The 15,369-nt window shown below is 47.7% G+C and overlaps 1 protein-coding gene across 1 annotated transcript in view; it reads right to left on the reverse strand.

The window, feature by feature from the left end:
* The window catches only part of LOC138467595 (potassium/sodium hyperpolarization-activated cyclic nucleotide-gated channel 4-like), a 2,558,748-nt gene extending 2,555,344 nt beyond the window's left edge, over positions 1 to 3,404 (reverse strand). Inside the window, exon 1 of the mRNA XM_069607736.1 lies at positions 2,701 to 3,404. Within this exon, the coding sequence (XP_069463837.1) occupies positions 2,701 to 3,383 (683 nt within the window). The 5' untranslated portion in view covers positions 3,384 to 3,404. The remainder of the gene's footprint in view (positions 1 to 2,700) is intronic.
* Positions 3,405 to 15,369: the final 11,965 nt, after the last annotated feature.

The raw sequence follows: 15,369 nt of genomic DNA on the forward strand, positions 1-15,369 counted from the left end.
AAAGCTTTTCCCCCATTCAGTCTATGGGAAAAAAAGGCGTTTTAGGACCCCCCTTATAACTTTTTCCCCACTAGACCAAACATCTCTAAACTTTGCAAAACAAATTCAGAGTGGCCCATATACTTTTTTTGCAAAGTTTGGTGAGCATTCGTCCAGGGGGAGCAAAGTTATAAGCCACCCAAAAAGTGTTCTTCCTATGGAAACAGCAACCTAACCATCACTACACGGCCACTACCGTGGCCGTGTAATATATACACATATCAATCTTATACCACATACACAATGAACAATTTAAACGTTTGGCCTGGGGGCTAGTACAATGCTCTGGAATATGGTGCTGTGGCATAAGACAGAAAATGAATAAGAGACTCTACACCATCACATTACAAACTATATTGAAGACAGGACAAGGGCTGACATGACAAGGATGATTACTTGAGTGGTTGCTTGTAATTGTGGGTCTGACCTTTGACAATGCAGAGGAAAAGGCAGAGGCTACTTGGCTTTTATCATGAAACAAACATGTACTTTTAAAGTATATTTTAAAAGTGCATACAGGACGATCTTGTAGCCCCCAGTTTGACCATTTGCAGTCCCCACCATCCGCACCAACATGCAAGCTTTTATAGTTTGAAGACATGAAGATTACAACGTTTTGGTTGTTCATGTGTAAAAAAGGTTTTTTCACATAAACAGAATGCTATGTCCTCTGATAGAAAATAGATGATGGAACACAGTCAAATTATATTTACTCCACTGAACTTTGACTTTCACAATAAAATTACTGGTCATCGATGAATGGAATCAAAGATTGTATGGAATCTGAGAGTTGACCTACAAATTTGAACTATGCATTGTTAGAAATATTGTGTTCTTCCACTGATTGTGTGTGCAAAAAGTTTTAATGTTTTGTTGAATGTATTGCACTTTTTTCCCTGTTGAATTAAGAAATATAACGACTTGGTAAATTCCTAACTATGAGTATTTATTGAAACATGTAATGCAAAAAAAAGTACACTTTTACTGTGTATATGTGTTTGCGTGTTGATCTTCTGAGTTTTGCGTTAGGTAACATGACGACATTGTTGATGACAGGGTACATTTGACTACGCTTTGCACCAACGTCATTAGAAGAGGTGGAGCATATTGGTTTCACATGTCGATGTCACCTTGGGGAGCGAGCAATCTGATTTATTGCCGAGAAGGCACTTGAACTTAGGGCGATGGATCAACAGATAAAGTTATGAGAAGAATGCAGTTTCCGACCCGTGAGTTTTGCATGTGTAAATCAGAAAACCAAAAGGTAAGATTGGAAAAAATATTCTCGATCGATATATATGCTCAAGAATACATGCACTATCCATTGGGCCAATAACATTCCTGAGAGAACTTCCCCTTTAAATCCTAGCAGAGTTTGGCTTTTGACAATTCTCGAATAAACTCGTTAGTGGAGCATGCTGGGAGCAGGGTGCTAAGCTTGACACTTTTTGGACGCTTAAGGGCAGAGGGTGAAGAACACCCAGCCACCATGTTTCAAAGGTGTCGTTTCTATACGGCCCCCAACTATGGGACTTCATTTCAAAGCAGATGTGCGTAAAGTGACAGTGGACCTTACTCCCTTTGCCTCAGGATGAAACCGGAAGTCGATGTGATTGACTATTCTGAACCGGAACTAGTACTTCACGTGTTACATGATTGTCTCCGGGAGGCAGAATTGATGTACTGGAAGGCTGTAGAGTTAGTGGAGTGGAGCGTTTGGCAGGGTATAAAGAAAGCTGATATTGGTGTGGCACGTGTTGGGTGTGTGGGATCTGAGCAACATACATGCCAACCCTCCCGATTTAGGCGGGAGACTCCCGATTTTTATGTGAAAAATATTGCTATTTTTCACGGTCTCCCGCCTAAAATAACTGTAGCCCCAATGCATTCCTATGGGAAAATATGCATCTCCCGATTTCCTTCTGGAAATCTCCCTCCCAGGGGCATCTGAATGTTGGCATGTATGGAGCAAGATGCTGTCCATTCTCTTGCAAGACTATGGAATCATAAAAGCTTGCCAGTTCGTTTTCCCAACCATTAATCTGACTGGTTTCCTGCCACATTCATACAACCATGAGTCCCCTCATATCCGATCATTTTAAGTATTTCCGCTGGATACATATGCCACACACCCTCAGATCTTTCCACATTACTAGATGCATCTATTTTCAACCGCTTCTATAAAGCCCACCCACACCCACTTAAGTCCAAGCCTTCCAATTAAAGGGACGTACATAATATAAAACATATCAACATAGGTTGTCTTGCTCTTAAAGTGCATTCTCCCTTTTTTCTTTTCTCTCCTCTCCATATATATATATATATATATATATATATATATATATATATATATATATATATATATATACACGCCCTAAAAACATTACAAAAATAAGTAAGCCTGTACGATTTTCAACCAGTTTGAATCGTAAACAAGCCAGCTCGTATTTATACAAGTTTGACAACACTGCTTGGCGCAATTCAACTATAATCGTGGATTCTATTTTGTTAGGAACTATTATGTTAATACATTGTAACCACTTCTACCCAGCACTCTTTTACCGCGAACACCCGATTGCCTTCCGATGTCAGTTGTAATAACTGCCCGCCCAATCCTTTTTAGAATAGAGCAGTAATAATCAGGCCTCGCATGCTAAATACCTGAAATTAGAGTAAGGGTGGATGAGGAACTTGCGGGCTGCAACGAGCCGCCATCTCTCCCGAATGATGCCCCCGCGGCTACGGTAGGCCGTCAGTGTGGCCTTCCCCACTGTCGGCAGGAACATTAGGGGCGGGATCCGCCACCAGCCCATCTCTTTCCGCATTTGCTTCTCCGCCTCCAACTCTTCGGGATCTGGGCCTAACATAGTGCCGCGCCGCCAGGGCACTTCCAAGATGCGGCTCACTGGCTTGGCTTTCATGCCCTCATTTTTCTTATTCTCCTTTCTTAAATTCTTCTCTTTCGGTACCTCGTGAATTGGTAGCGCCTGCTGCCCTTGTATATGTACCTGCTGTTTCGGTACATCCTGATTTGGTGGCGTTTGCTGCCCTTGTACCGTTACTTCGTGTATCCGTGGCGCCTGCTGCCCGTGTATCGATACTTCCTGATTTAGTGGCGCCTGCTGCCCTTGTACCGTTACTTCCTGAATCCGTGGCGCCTGCTGCCCTTGTACCGTTATTTCCTGAATCCGTGGTGCCTGCTGCCCTTGTACCATTACTTCCTGAATCCGTGGCGCCTGCTGCCCGTGTACCGGTACTTCCTGATTTGGTGGCGCCTGCAGTCCTTGCACCTCCTGCTCCGATTCCTCCTCCTCTGACACCACCTGCACCGTGACCTCCTCCATTTTTCTACCAGTCCAACAGCGCGCCGCACAGTGCTCACGCGTCACGTGCTATTTCACGTGCGCACACGGTTGAAGAAAGCTAGCCTTTAGGCCGCTTGAATACCCTCGCAGAGGCCAAAGACGAGTTCGCAGATGAAGTGGAAATGGAGACGATGGAAAGAAGTGTGGGCTGGTAGCAGGCCAAGAAGTGCGCAGAGTGGCCTCTCTGGCCTGAGAGGGTAGTTGGTCACAGAAGGCCTGAAGCGGAAGCAGACAGAATAATATGTTGGGGGGGGGGGGACAGGCGTCAGATGAGGCACACTTTGCGAAATGTATTAGGTCTGCTTTTGTTCCCAGGATATGTAGTGCACGCGATTGACGGACAATGTGTGGTCTCGGGATGCTTTAGTTAAAATATCAGAATTTCATGTCTAAAAAAAACAGGAGTTTATCTTCTGAATAAGAAGGGTGTGTGGATGATTCAGATGTATTTATTTGAAGATAATAGGGTAACGGAAAGTAAATAGAGGATCACTGCAACAGGTCCATGCATGCCAAGCAATTGCGACCCATTAGACATGTATATGGGCCTGGTACAGCGCTCATGGAGGGTCAGGATAGAAGAGAAAAAAGAAACACTCCTACTATACATCTATTAAACAAGGCACTGCCAGTGCTAGCAGCTTATGTTCTGCTCTTTGCATACGTGCTGCTAACTGTAGGCTGCATTTTGTAAAGGGATTTGCTCGCTTTGCTTAGCGTCATTGATCACACCTCAGGTGTGGTTTATATTTCTTTCATGGAACCGCTGAATTTTAATTTGTGATTAGATGCACACTTTTGACCACCACTGACCCCAGGGATATACCTCTCAGGTATGTTTATGGTGAATTTGGTGTTATTTCGCTATCGAAATGTAGTCCTACGCATTTACATAGAAAATATGCTATTACTAATCCCACGCATGTCTTCCTTGGGCATTTGGTCGAGTGGGCTAATGAAACCCAAGCCTAATTTCTTTCATATCTGGCTTGGGGATTCTACACTATGTTGTGGTGATTGTTTGATTCTAGATGTATTTTGCTTGTCAGACGTGTTTCTCATGTGTGACAAGTATCAATTCTGTAGATCTGTATCCAACTTTTTGCCCATTGCTTGCTACCAGTATGTTGCCAAAACTCTCCTTTTTGTCATGGTTACCCCTAGATGGCCCTCGTGTTTTGTAGATCAACTGTCATGAACTTCAGATCACGCCCCTTTTGGATTCCTGGTCCTTGTCTCAACGGGGCTTACATTCCGTACTACTTCCAACATGGCCGTCCAGAGCTGAAGCCCTTGCTCGCTCCATGCGCTGAACGCGGCGTGATCTATTTATAGACCACGCCTTCCGCGGCTCCGCGCGTCTCAATGCTATTGCAGAGTAGCCTCAGACGTGTGTTCGTAGCTCGCGGTATTGTTTCCTTTGTCCCAGTGCTATTACCCGCTCCTGACCCTTTCTCCCTTCCTGATCCCAAGCATTACTAGCTTTTCCCAGACTCCCGGATTCCTGGACTCCGCACTCCCGGAACTAAACGCAACCTGGAACCAGACGAGACTTGAGCAGTGCTGTTCAAGACCAGGAGCGTTCGCAAGAAGGCAGCGATCGTAGACACCGGCAAACACCGGACACAGGTGAGAAGGGGGGAACTCCTTGACAGTTTGAGACGCCACCCGATCGAACCTAAAAACGAGATGGAAGCCGCCGTTCAGGACTTAATGCGCCACATGCAAGAATTATCAACCGAGGTCCAAAATCTTAAGGCGGAAAACGCAGCGCTCAAACAATTGGTCTTATCCCGGGATTCTGCTACAAAGCAGGGTGCCCTGTTGGGCGGTATTGTTGACAAGTATGATGGTTCGGCAAAAACACTTCGCGGATTCCTGGATTCATGCCTGGTCCACTTTACCTTTAAGCCCTATTATTTCTCGACTCCTAGGGCTAAGGTGGGTTTCATCATATCCCACCTTTCCGGCAACGCCTTAACTTGGGCAACACCCCTTGTTAACTCAGGCGATGCCCTCCTAGACGACTATGATGGGTTCATACAGGCCCTTAAAGGCATGTTTGACCGTCCAGAGCAGGTCTATACTGCCCAAGAACGCTTGCTGGACTTTCAACAGGGCTCCCAAGATATGCTCACTTATGTGATCAGATTTAAACAATTGACTAAGGAAGCAGACTGGTCCTCTGAGGCTAGTTTTACCCTGTTCAGGAGAGGCCTGAACGATGAGGTCAAGGATGAACTGGCCAGGGTGGCCCGACCAAATTCATTCCAAGCACTAATGGACCTGGCTTTGCAAATAGACTTTCGCATCCAGGAAAGGAAGGCTGAAAGAAAGAAATTGAAGGGAAACCCACCCAAGACGTCCTTTGAGAGCACAGCCAGAACGGACGCAAACCCAAGTCCAGCGCCAGAACCTGAACCCATGCAAATTGGAGCCTTTCGTGGACCCATATCACCTCAAGAAAGGTTGAGAAGGATCAATACGGGTTTGTGTATGTATTGTGCTTCAGACAAACATTTGGTCAGGGAATGTCCTCTGGCACCTCCTTGGCGTTCGGGAAACACCAGCTCCCTATCTTAAATGGAGCACAGATTCGGGAGAGAGATGTTTGCTCCACATCAATTCCATCCTTGAACTCTCCTGGACAAAACAGACTGGTCGTTCTCCAGGCATTTCTTTCACCCTCGAAGAGTAAGATCTGCTCCATTCTGGCCTTGGTTGACTGTGGAGCTATGGGAACCTTCATAGATCAGGAATGGGTTGTCAGTCATCAAATCCCATATGAGGCACGAAGCACCATGCAGCCTGTGGAAGCCATCGATGGAAGACCCCTCAGTTCAGGGCCCATAAGCCTACAGAGCAAGGAAATCCAGATCTCAATAAACCACCATCAAGAGCTAATCAGATTCGATATCATTAAGTCCGCCCACTACCCCATGGTATTGGGTATGCCCTGGTTACAAAAACACAATCCGTATATAAACTGGACAGCAGGATCATTATTCCTAGGCTCGGAGTTTTGTATGTCTCATTGTCCATCCCTGGAACTTCCTTTAACACCCCCTGAGGTACCACCTAAGTAGCAAGAAACCCAATTCATGGTTTCCAATATAGTACAGGTCCCGGAGGCCTTCCAAGGATTTGCCGATGTCTTTTCCACTGCCATAGTCCAGGCTTTACCTCGACACAGACCCGAAGACTGCGCAATTGAAACGGAACCCTCGGCAGTGATCCCTTTCGGTAGGATGTTTATCCTTTCCGAACCTGAGAAAAAGGCCCTCAAAGAATATCTGGATACAAACCTTGAAAACGGTACCATAAGACCTTCAAAGTCACCAGCAGGTGCATCTTTGTTCTTTGTTCCTGAAAGACACCCAGGAACTTAGACCTTGCCTCGATTATCGTGGCCTAAATCAATGCAGTCTTAAGGACCGATACCTACTACCCTTGATATCGGATATCCTGGAGGCAGTGAGGGGTGCAGTAATATTCACCAAATTGGATCTGCACCAAATTGGTGCCTACCATTTGATCCGTATCCGGGAAGGAGACGAGTGGAAGGCCGCCTTTAGAACACCCTTTGGCCACTACGAGTACCTGGTCATGCCCTTTGGACTAGCCAATGCCCCAGCAGTATTCCAACGTTTTATGGATAGGGTGTTCTCTGATATGTTGTTTCTCTTTGTCATTGTCTATCTGGACGACATATTGATTTATTCCAAGGACCCTGTGAAGCATGAAGGACATGTTAAGGCAGTTCTACGAAGACTCCGGGAACATCACCTCTTAGTTAAGCCTGAAAAATGTTTGTTTCACGTTACCTCTGTGCACTATCTGGGATTTATCCTTAGTCCAGAGGGGATTGGCATGGACCCTTCAAAAGTAAAGGCCATTCTCGCCTGGCCTACTCCCACGTCCGTGAAACAAATCCAATCCTTCCTAGGACTAGCCAATTTCTACCGAAAGTTCATAGCCACCTTTTCCGAGATTGTACAACCTATAGTGGCTCTGCTAAAGAAGGATACCCCATTTGTCTGGTCAACATTACAAGAAACTGCATTCCAGCGTTTGAAGACCGAGTTCACACAAGCTCCCATTTTGGCTCAACCCGATACAAGTCGACCCTTTTTAGTGGAAACGGATGCCTCTAATTACACTATAGGAGCAGTGTTGAAGCAGAAAATGGAGGGCGATTTGGAACACCCCGTTGCTTATCTTTCAAGAACCTTAACTCCAAATGAAACACACTACTCCGTCCTGGAAAAGGAACTCTTAGCCATTCGCCAAGCCTTCACTGAATGGCGACACCTACTTCTGGGAGCCAGACATCATGTCCAAGTCCGTAATGATCGAAACCTTCAGATTCTACAGTCACTGGAGTGCAGGATCAGTCGTCAGGCACGTTGGGCCTACTTTTTTGCCCAGTATCAGTTCCACATTACCCATGTCCCTGGATCACAGAACCTGATCGCTGACGCCTTGTCTCGCCGTCCTGACTACGTGACCACTGAAGATAAGGCATTTCCTAAAATGTTTTCTCCCATGATCTTCGTAGCCCAAGCAGTTGATCTCCTGGAAGAAGTCCGATTGCAAACCCACTCCTCGGAAATATGGAAGGACATTTCAACAAGAAATCACTGGAAATTAAGAGCCAAGGAAGGCTACTTATTCAAGGACAATGCACTACTCATTCCTACACGGAAGTTACAGCAAAAAATAATAAACCTTTGTCATGACACACTCCATTCCGGGCACCGAGGTATCACCAACACCCTCCGTCTTATACAGAGACAGTTCAGGTGGCCTAAAATGAAGCCTGACGTACAGCAATAGATCCAGGCTTGTATAACCTGTGCCCAAAATAAATATGATAACAAAAGACTGGCGGGTCTTCTTCTGCAGCCCAATCTACCCTCTAAACCATGGGAAATCATCGCTACAGACTTCATAGTGGAGTTACCACCTTCCCGAGGATATACTACCATCATGGTCACCATAGATTTGTTTACCCATATGGCCCATTTTACGCCACTGATGAAACTACCCTCCTCTTCAGAGCTAGCTGGAATATTTCTGGAACACATATTCCGACTACATGAGCTTCCTTCCAAGATCATATCTGACCAGGGTCCACAATACATTTAACAATTCTGGAAACACCTCTGTCGGGTACTAGGAATCCAATGTGCCCTCTCTTCAGGATATCACCCCCAAACCAACGGAGCCACAGAACGTGCAAATCAGACCGTGGAACAATATCTCTGATGTTTCGCCACCAAGGTCCAGGATGACTGGTCTCTCCTGATACCCGTTGCGGAATTCGCTTACAACAACTCCGAACACTCAGCGCTACAGACCAGCCCTTTTTATTGTAGTCAGGGGTTCCATCCATCGGTTTTACCCTCGGTTCTTCCTTACCCTACACCAGTACCTACTGTTGACTCCTGGATCGAAACTCTTATCACCATTCACCGGGAGGCTAAAGAACACTTAGAGAAAGCCAGATTACAGACCAAGAGGTATGCAGATTCCAAGAGAAGACCAGGTCCTTCCTATACGGTCGGTGACCGAGTGTGGTTGTTATCAAAACTACTCCCCCGACACTTGCGACCAAACAAGCTGGCTCCCCGCTACTATGGTCCATTTCCCATCAAGGAGATTATCAATCCTGTCTCATATCGAATCAAGCTACCTGACTCCTGGAAAATAATTCATCCAGTTTTTCACACATCCCTATTGAAGCCCTACATCCAATCCTCTCGAAAATCCAGTAGACCTCCTCCTCTACTAGTTGACAACCAACTGGAATATGAGGTGTCCCGGATTTGCGACTCCAGGTATAAGCGGGGCCATCTTCAATACCTAGTGGAGTGGAAAGGATATCCTCCTAGCGAAAGGACCTGGGAACCTGTTTCAAATATCAAGGCTCCTCGGTTGCTCAGAAGATTTCACCTAATACACCCAGGCAAACCTGGAGGAAAAGGCCTTCGGAGGAGGCATGCTGTCAAGAACTTCAGATCACGCCCCTTTTGGACCTCCTGGTCCTTGTCTCAACGGGGCTTACATTCCGTACTACTTCCAACATGGCCGTCCAGAGCTGAAGCCCTTGCTCGCTCCATGCACTGAACGCGGCGTGATCTATTTATAGACCACGCCTTCCGCGGCTCCGCGCGTCTCAATGCTATTGCAGAGTAGCCTCAGACGTGTGTTCGTAGCTCGTGGTATTGTTTCCTTTGTCCCAGTGCTATTACCCGCTCCTGACCCTTTCCCCCTTCCTGATCCCGAGCATTACTAGCTTTTCCCAGACTCCCGGATTCCTGGACCCGCGCTCCCGGAACTAAACGCAACCTGAAACCAGACGAGACTCGAGAAGCGCTGTTCAAGACCAGGAGCGTTTGCAAGAAGGCAGCGATCAAAGACACCGGCAAACACCGGACACAGGTGAGAAGGGGGGAACTCCTTGACATCAACTTCCTCTTTATACCATGGGCCTCATCACAAATTGGGCGTAGCGGGAAAATGCTGAGATAACTTGAGTACCTCTGCCTTTACTGCACCGACCAATCCCGTGTTCCAGGGCATTCACCTCCAGCTATGAGCTGGAGGTGAATGTGCTGGCTATATGGCAATTTTTGGCGCTATTACCGCCAGCAGTAATAGCGCCCCAACCCCATTGGGTCCAATGGACACAATGGGAATGGGGACTTACCGATCCCGGAACTCGGGATCCAGCACCGGACCGAGTTGCGGTAACGCAAATTGCATTGGGCGGTATCCTGGCGCAATTAGCGCCGGGATACCGGCCAACTCATGATGAGGCCGTGGTATGGTCGTCCCTGAATATTGTCTTTCTCTGCACTGCTTCTTTGCAAGGGAGAACGTGGTCCTGGTTGGTGTGAATGTGCCTTACCTCCTTAATCATGGTTGCTTCCTTGCCTTCCAATAGGTGTTATATCACTGCTGCTATGCATTTGTCTTTGAAGAAACCCACTTCAATAGCCTTTTCTCCGCTGCATGATTGTTGCATCGACACCAGAGGAATGGTATTGGCTGTCCTGCATGCTTTCAATTTCCAACTAAAAGGTGTATTGCAAAAGACTGCTGGATGGCATGTTTGATGTCATCAATGCCCTTTTAGTTTGTGCTATTAGGTGGCGCTAATGCACCATTTATAAGCTAAAACTATTGCATTGGTGGATAGCTAGGAGAGAGGTGACATGTGAGGACGGACACACCACTTGTGACTGTTGTTTGGTTATTTACCCACCCATTATAATTTTTTATTGTGCATTTGGAAGGCGCTTATACATCAAGTAAATTGTGTTTCAAAGCGCCCACAGGGCAACTGGGAGGGAACATGGGAATGAAAAACAAAATATAACAATGAAAGATAGAGGCAGACCTACTAGGCCTTGTGAGCATTCAGAGCGTGCAAGGGCAGAGAGAGAGAAGGGATGAGGGAGTGGGGCTTGGGCGGGATAAGTGCTAGGTGTCCAAAGAGGGTATTGCTAGAGAGTGAGCAACTGTAAGTGTCTAGGTGAGAGTTGGCAGCTGTCAATAAATAAATGCAGGCATGTGGTAGAAAGGCCATTGAGTACCAATGCAAGTGCTGCAAGCTGACAGAGGCTGAAGGTGATTAGGTGTGGAAGGCCAGGGCCCAAGAGGACACTTAAGGGCCCTGGTCACCAATCCCAGCAGTTGTGGGGTTTAGCAGAGAAGGGAGGAAGGGAAGGAGGAGGTGAAAAGGAAAGTCTTGAGGAGATTCCGAAATTTGAGGAGGTCCGGCTCAAGACGAAGAGTAAGGGTTAGGCTGTTTCATAGGAGGGAGCCTGCTGAGGAAAGAGATCGGCCACTGGCTCACTGTTTAGCAAAGTGCTTGACACACAGAGAGATGGTGCCGGAGGAGCATAAAGATCTGGAGGGAGAGTATTTAGTTAGTGCAAGTTGTAGATAGTGAGGTCCTCCCCCACACATCCTTATGGATGATGCAGAGGGATTTGAATTTGATCCTCCAGCAACTGGGAGTCAGTGGAGGGTTTTTAGGGCTGGAGAGATGCAGACCATGGGCTTGAGACCAAGGAAAAGACTTGCAGCCCTATTATGGATTAGCTGGAGGGGTCATAGAGAAGAGGACGGTAGGTTAAGGAAAAGGCTATTGCAGTAGTCTAGCCCAGAGAAAGCCAGAGCTCTAAAGACATTGGTCATCATTATGAGTGTGGCAATCCGGAAACAATGGTGCAAGTAAGCTTACTAGCGCCCTTGTTTGCTGACCGCCACACTAGGAGTCTGCCTGCTGGGGGTGCTGTGCCTGACAGGTCTGACCCTGCTGGGCGAAACAACCCCGGTAGGTAGAGCCATCACAGAAGCACCGGCAACGTCCGTGACGGCGCACCCATGAACCCGTTCCCGTGAACCCGTTCCCGTGGAGTCTAATGGGACTTCACGGGAATGGGGACGTACAAAATCCGGCGCCTGACTTCGGAGGTGGAGTTGAAAGTGGCCTTCTTGGCAAGTCCCTGAATGTGAGGGAGGAAGGAAAGAGAGGAGTCAAAGATGACTCCAAGGTTTCTGGCTTCAAATGAAGGAGAAGTGGGAGAGCATATAGAAGATGGCCAGAGTGAGGAAGCCCATAGAAGAAAGAGGGAGCAGGAGTCCCAACGATCTCAGTCTTGCTGGCGGTGAGGCAGAGATAATTGGAAGTACACCAGGACTGGATGGCAGATAGGCAGTCAGGAATGATGGAGGAAGTAAGGAGAGTTGTGTGTCATCTGCATAACACTGGACTGTAAGTTTGGGGAGAATATAGAAATGAGGTGTGCAAGCGGAGAAACATCGGTGTTAAAGAGCCAGGGAGAAAGGTTGTAGCCCTTGGGGACACCGCAGGTGGAAATAGAAGTGGGGGAGGAGAAAGAGCCGAGAATAACCTGGGACGGACATTCATTGAGGAAGGAGGTCAGCCAGTCTAGTGCCCACTCCGGGATACCTGGCGTACCGTGGAGCCGTTTTATGAGGATGTAATGGTTGACTGTGTCAAATGCAGAGGGGAGATCAAGTAGAATTAAAACAGTAGGAGAGTTGGACTCATGAGATGCAAGCAGTTCCCCACGGGTGTTCAGAAGAGCAGTTTCTGTGCCTCTGGATGCTCGGAATCCAGATGGCTGTGGAAGCAACCAACAAGTTAAGTGTGCTGTGACAGTTGGGGGGAAACCAACTTCTCCAAGAGTTTTACCAGGAAGGGGGTAATAGATATGACGCGGTAGTTGTCTGGACAGGATAGGTCTGCAGAGGTTTTTTTCAGGAGGCAGCGCACAAGGGAGTGCTTGAGGGTGGAGGGGAAAGATCCAGTAGCAAAAGAGCAGAAATCAGCAAGTGCAGTGGCAAGGGGAAACCTGTTTAGAGGAGACCTTAATGGAGCGGAAACTCTGGTGACCTCATCAGGTGTGATAGGAGAGAAAGGTAGAGGGAGGATGAGAGGCCGTACGAGGCAGCAGGGTCAGGAGAGGGGCAGAGAGACGCAAGGGTGCTCAGGATGTCCTGAGTTTTTGCAGTGAGGTGTGTGGCCAGTGCATTGCAGACAGCCTGGGAGGGAAGAGATGAGGAGGAGACTGCAGAAGGGTTGGCAAGTTCCATGCAGATTTTAAAGAGTTCAGCTGTATTGTTGGATGCACCAGAGACACAAGCCTGGCTGGATGGTGGCCCTTTTCTTGGTGTGGATAGAGAATCTATATTGCCTTTGGAGCAGGCAACAGGCCAGTTTGTCAGAGGGTGAGCCTGAGGTCTGCCACTTCCATTCCACAGCTCTGCACTTGCGTTTCAGGGCTGCAAGTTCGGAATCATACTAGGTGTTACACTTGGAGGCATGTTTCAGGCGGATCCTCATAACTGGGGCAAGAATGTTAAGGATATTAGTAATGGCAAGATGGTGGTTGCTGAGAGCAGTGTCAGAGGTGGAGTCTGGAGTGGGGAGAGGGGAGGGATGAAGGTAGATGCGAAGGCAGCGGCTGACACTCATTTCATCAGATGGTTGTTCGTGAATGAGGTTGGCAGGGCTGGGGGAGGTGCGGTCAGATTGCCGCTAGGAGTCAGGTGAGAGGAGAAGAGAGAGTGGTCTGACCAGGAAAGTAGGGTCATCAGTGGGGAGAGAGTGAAAGATCAGTGTGGATTAAGGCATCAAGCGTGTGTCCAGCTGTGTTGGTAGGACCAGAGGGGAGAATGGAGCAGGAGAGGGAGTTGCAGAGGTCATGGAAGAGAGTGGATGCCGTGATTGAGGAGTCAAGGTGAATGTTGAAATCGCCCACGAGAATGAGTTTAGAGTTGGTTAGATATCAACCCATTCAGAGAGGAACAGGGTGGTAGAGCCAGGCGGCCTGTAGATGGTGGCAGTGGTCAGAGAGGAGGTGGGAGAGATGAGCAGCTTGCAGACCAGGTTCTCACAGAAAGAGTAAGGCTGGGTAGGTATGAGGGAAGAAGGGACCCACTCCGAGAAGATCACAGCAACCCCACTGCCAGCACGGTTAGGGCGAGGCTTGGTGACGATCTTATAGCCATCAGGGAGAAGGGAGTCAAAAGCAGTGACTGAGCTGGCCTTGAACCACACCTAGGTAAGAGGGAGGATATCGAGGTCAAGAGGCCTCATTACGAGGCTGGCGGTAGCCGTGCCATTATTAAGGGCACGGCTGCCGTCGGTAATTAAATTTTACCGGGTCCATGGAATGGGCAATTATCAGGTCATGCCGACCTTGGCGTACCCGGTAATTGCCCATTCCATGGACCCGGTAAAAACTAATCCCCATTCCCATTTGAGCCCCATAGGACTCAATGGGAATGGGGAGGGAGCTAACAACGGGCCCGTTAATAACAGGCCCATTGTTAGCTCCCTGGTCCCCTTGCGGGACCCGGAAAGGACGTCTGGTCTGCCCAGACGTCCTACTCGGGTCCCACGAGAGAACCTAGTAATAAGGCGGAGTGGGTTTAACGGCACCGGCACCATTACCGGTGCCGTTAAACCCATTTCGCCAGCCTCGTAATGAGGCCCAAGGTCTTCAAGTAGGAGGCAGATGTCATCAGAGTGTTTAATGGCAGACCGAGCATTAAGCGTGGCTAGATGCAAGAGGTCTCCACCTTTGAAGATTTTCCGAGGAGGATTGCAGGGGCAGGGTACACCAGTCGGGGGGGGCAGAGAGAATGGAAGACAGAGTAGCAGGTGCAGGAAGGAAGTTAATGAGGGATGGCAGGTGCTGGTCAAAGAGGAGGAGGTTAGGTTGAGGACCCTGCACCAAGATAGTGCCGGTTTGATAGACATTAATGATACACCTGGATGATGCGAAGCGCGCCAAGAGGACTTCCCATTTAGTGCCACCATTAATGGATGAGGAGGTGAGGGCACAGAGTGTAGAAATGAGAGGAGGAGTCCAAAGATTGGGAGAGGGGACAGAAAAGAGGATATCAGTGAAGATTTGTCTGGAAGATGCACTGACGTAGGTGTCTGCGATAGGTAGGCCAGGGTTAGTGTACAGGGTATCTTTTTAAAGCTTTTTTTCTTCCAGACTTCGTGAGAGAGGGAGGATAGGTGATATTGTAGCAGTTAGAGAAGATAGAAGAGATGATGAGTGCCATTGGGGTGGCAGAGAATAGTTAGAAGAAAGAGGAAGGGCTGCACAGCACAGTCCGAGCACAAACTCACCAGACGGCCTAGAAGTTGCAAAAAAAGACACAAACTGCTATGCATAATGGTGTGTAGAGTCGTTAAAAAACACAAACCAGGCTTCAAATTTTCAAAAAGGGCACAAAAAGCAATGCAAATTGGGGTGCAGAGATGTTAAAAATAACACACACAACAGGCTTCGAATGTTCAAAAAGCAAACAAAATGCAATGCAAAATTGGCTGCAGAGATGTTAAAAAACACACACGAGTCTTTGAATTTTCAAAAAGGGCACAAAAATGAATGTATAATTAGGTGCA

The sequence above is a fragment of the Ambystoma mexicanum genome, chromosome 4q (assembly GCF_040938575.1).
Source record: "Ambystoma mexicanum isolate Mex_15411 chromosome 4q, UKY_AmexF1_1, whole genome shotgun sequence".
In the NCBI taxonomy this organism is placed as follows: Eukaryota; Metazoa; Chordata; class Amphibia; order Caudata; family Ambystomatidae; genus Ambystoma; species Ambystoma mexicanum.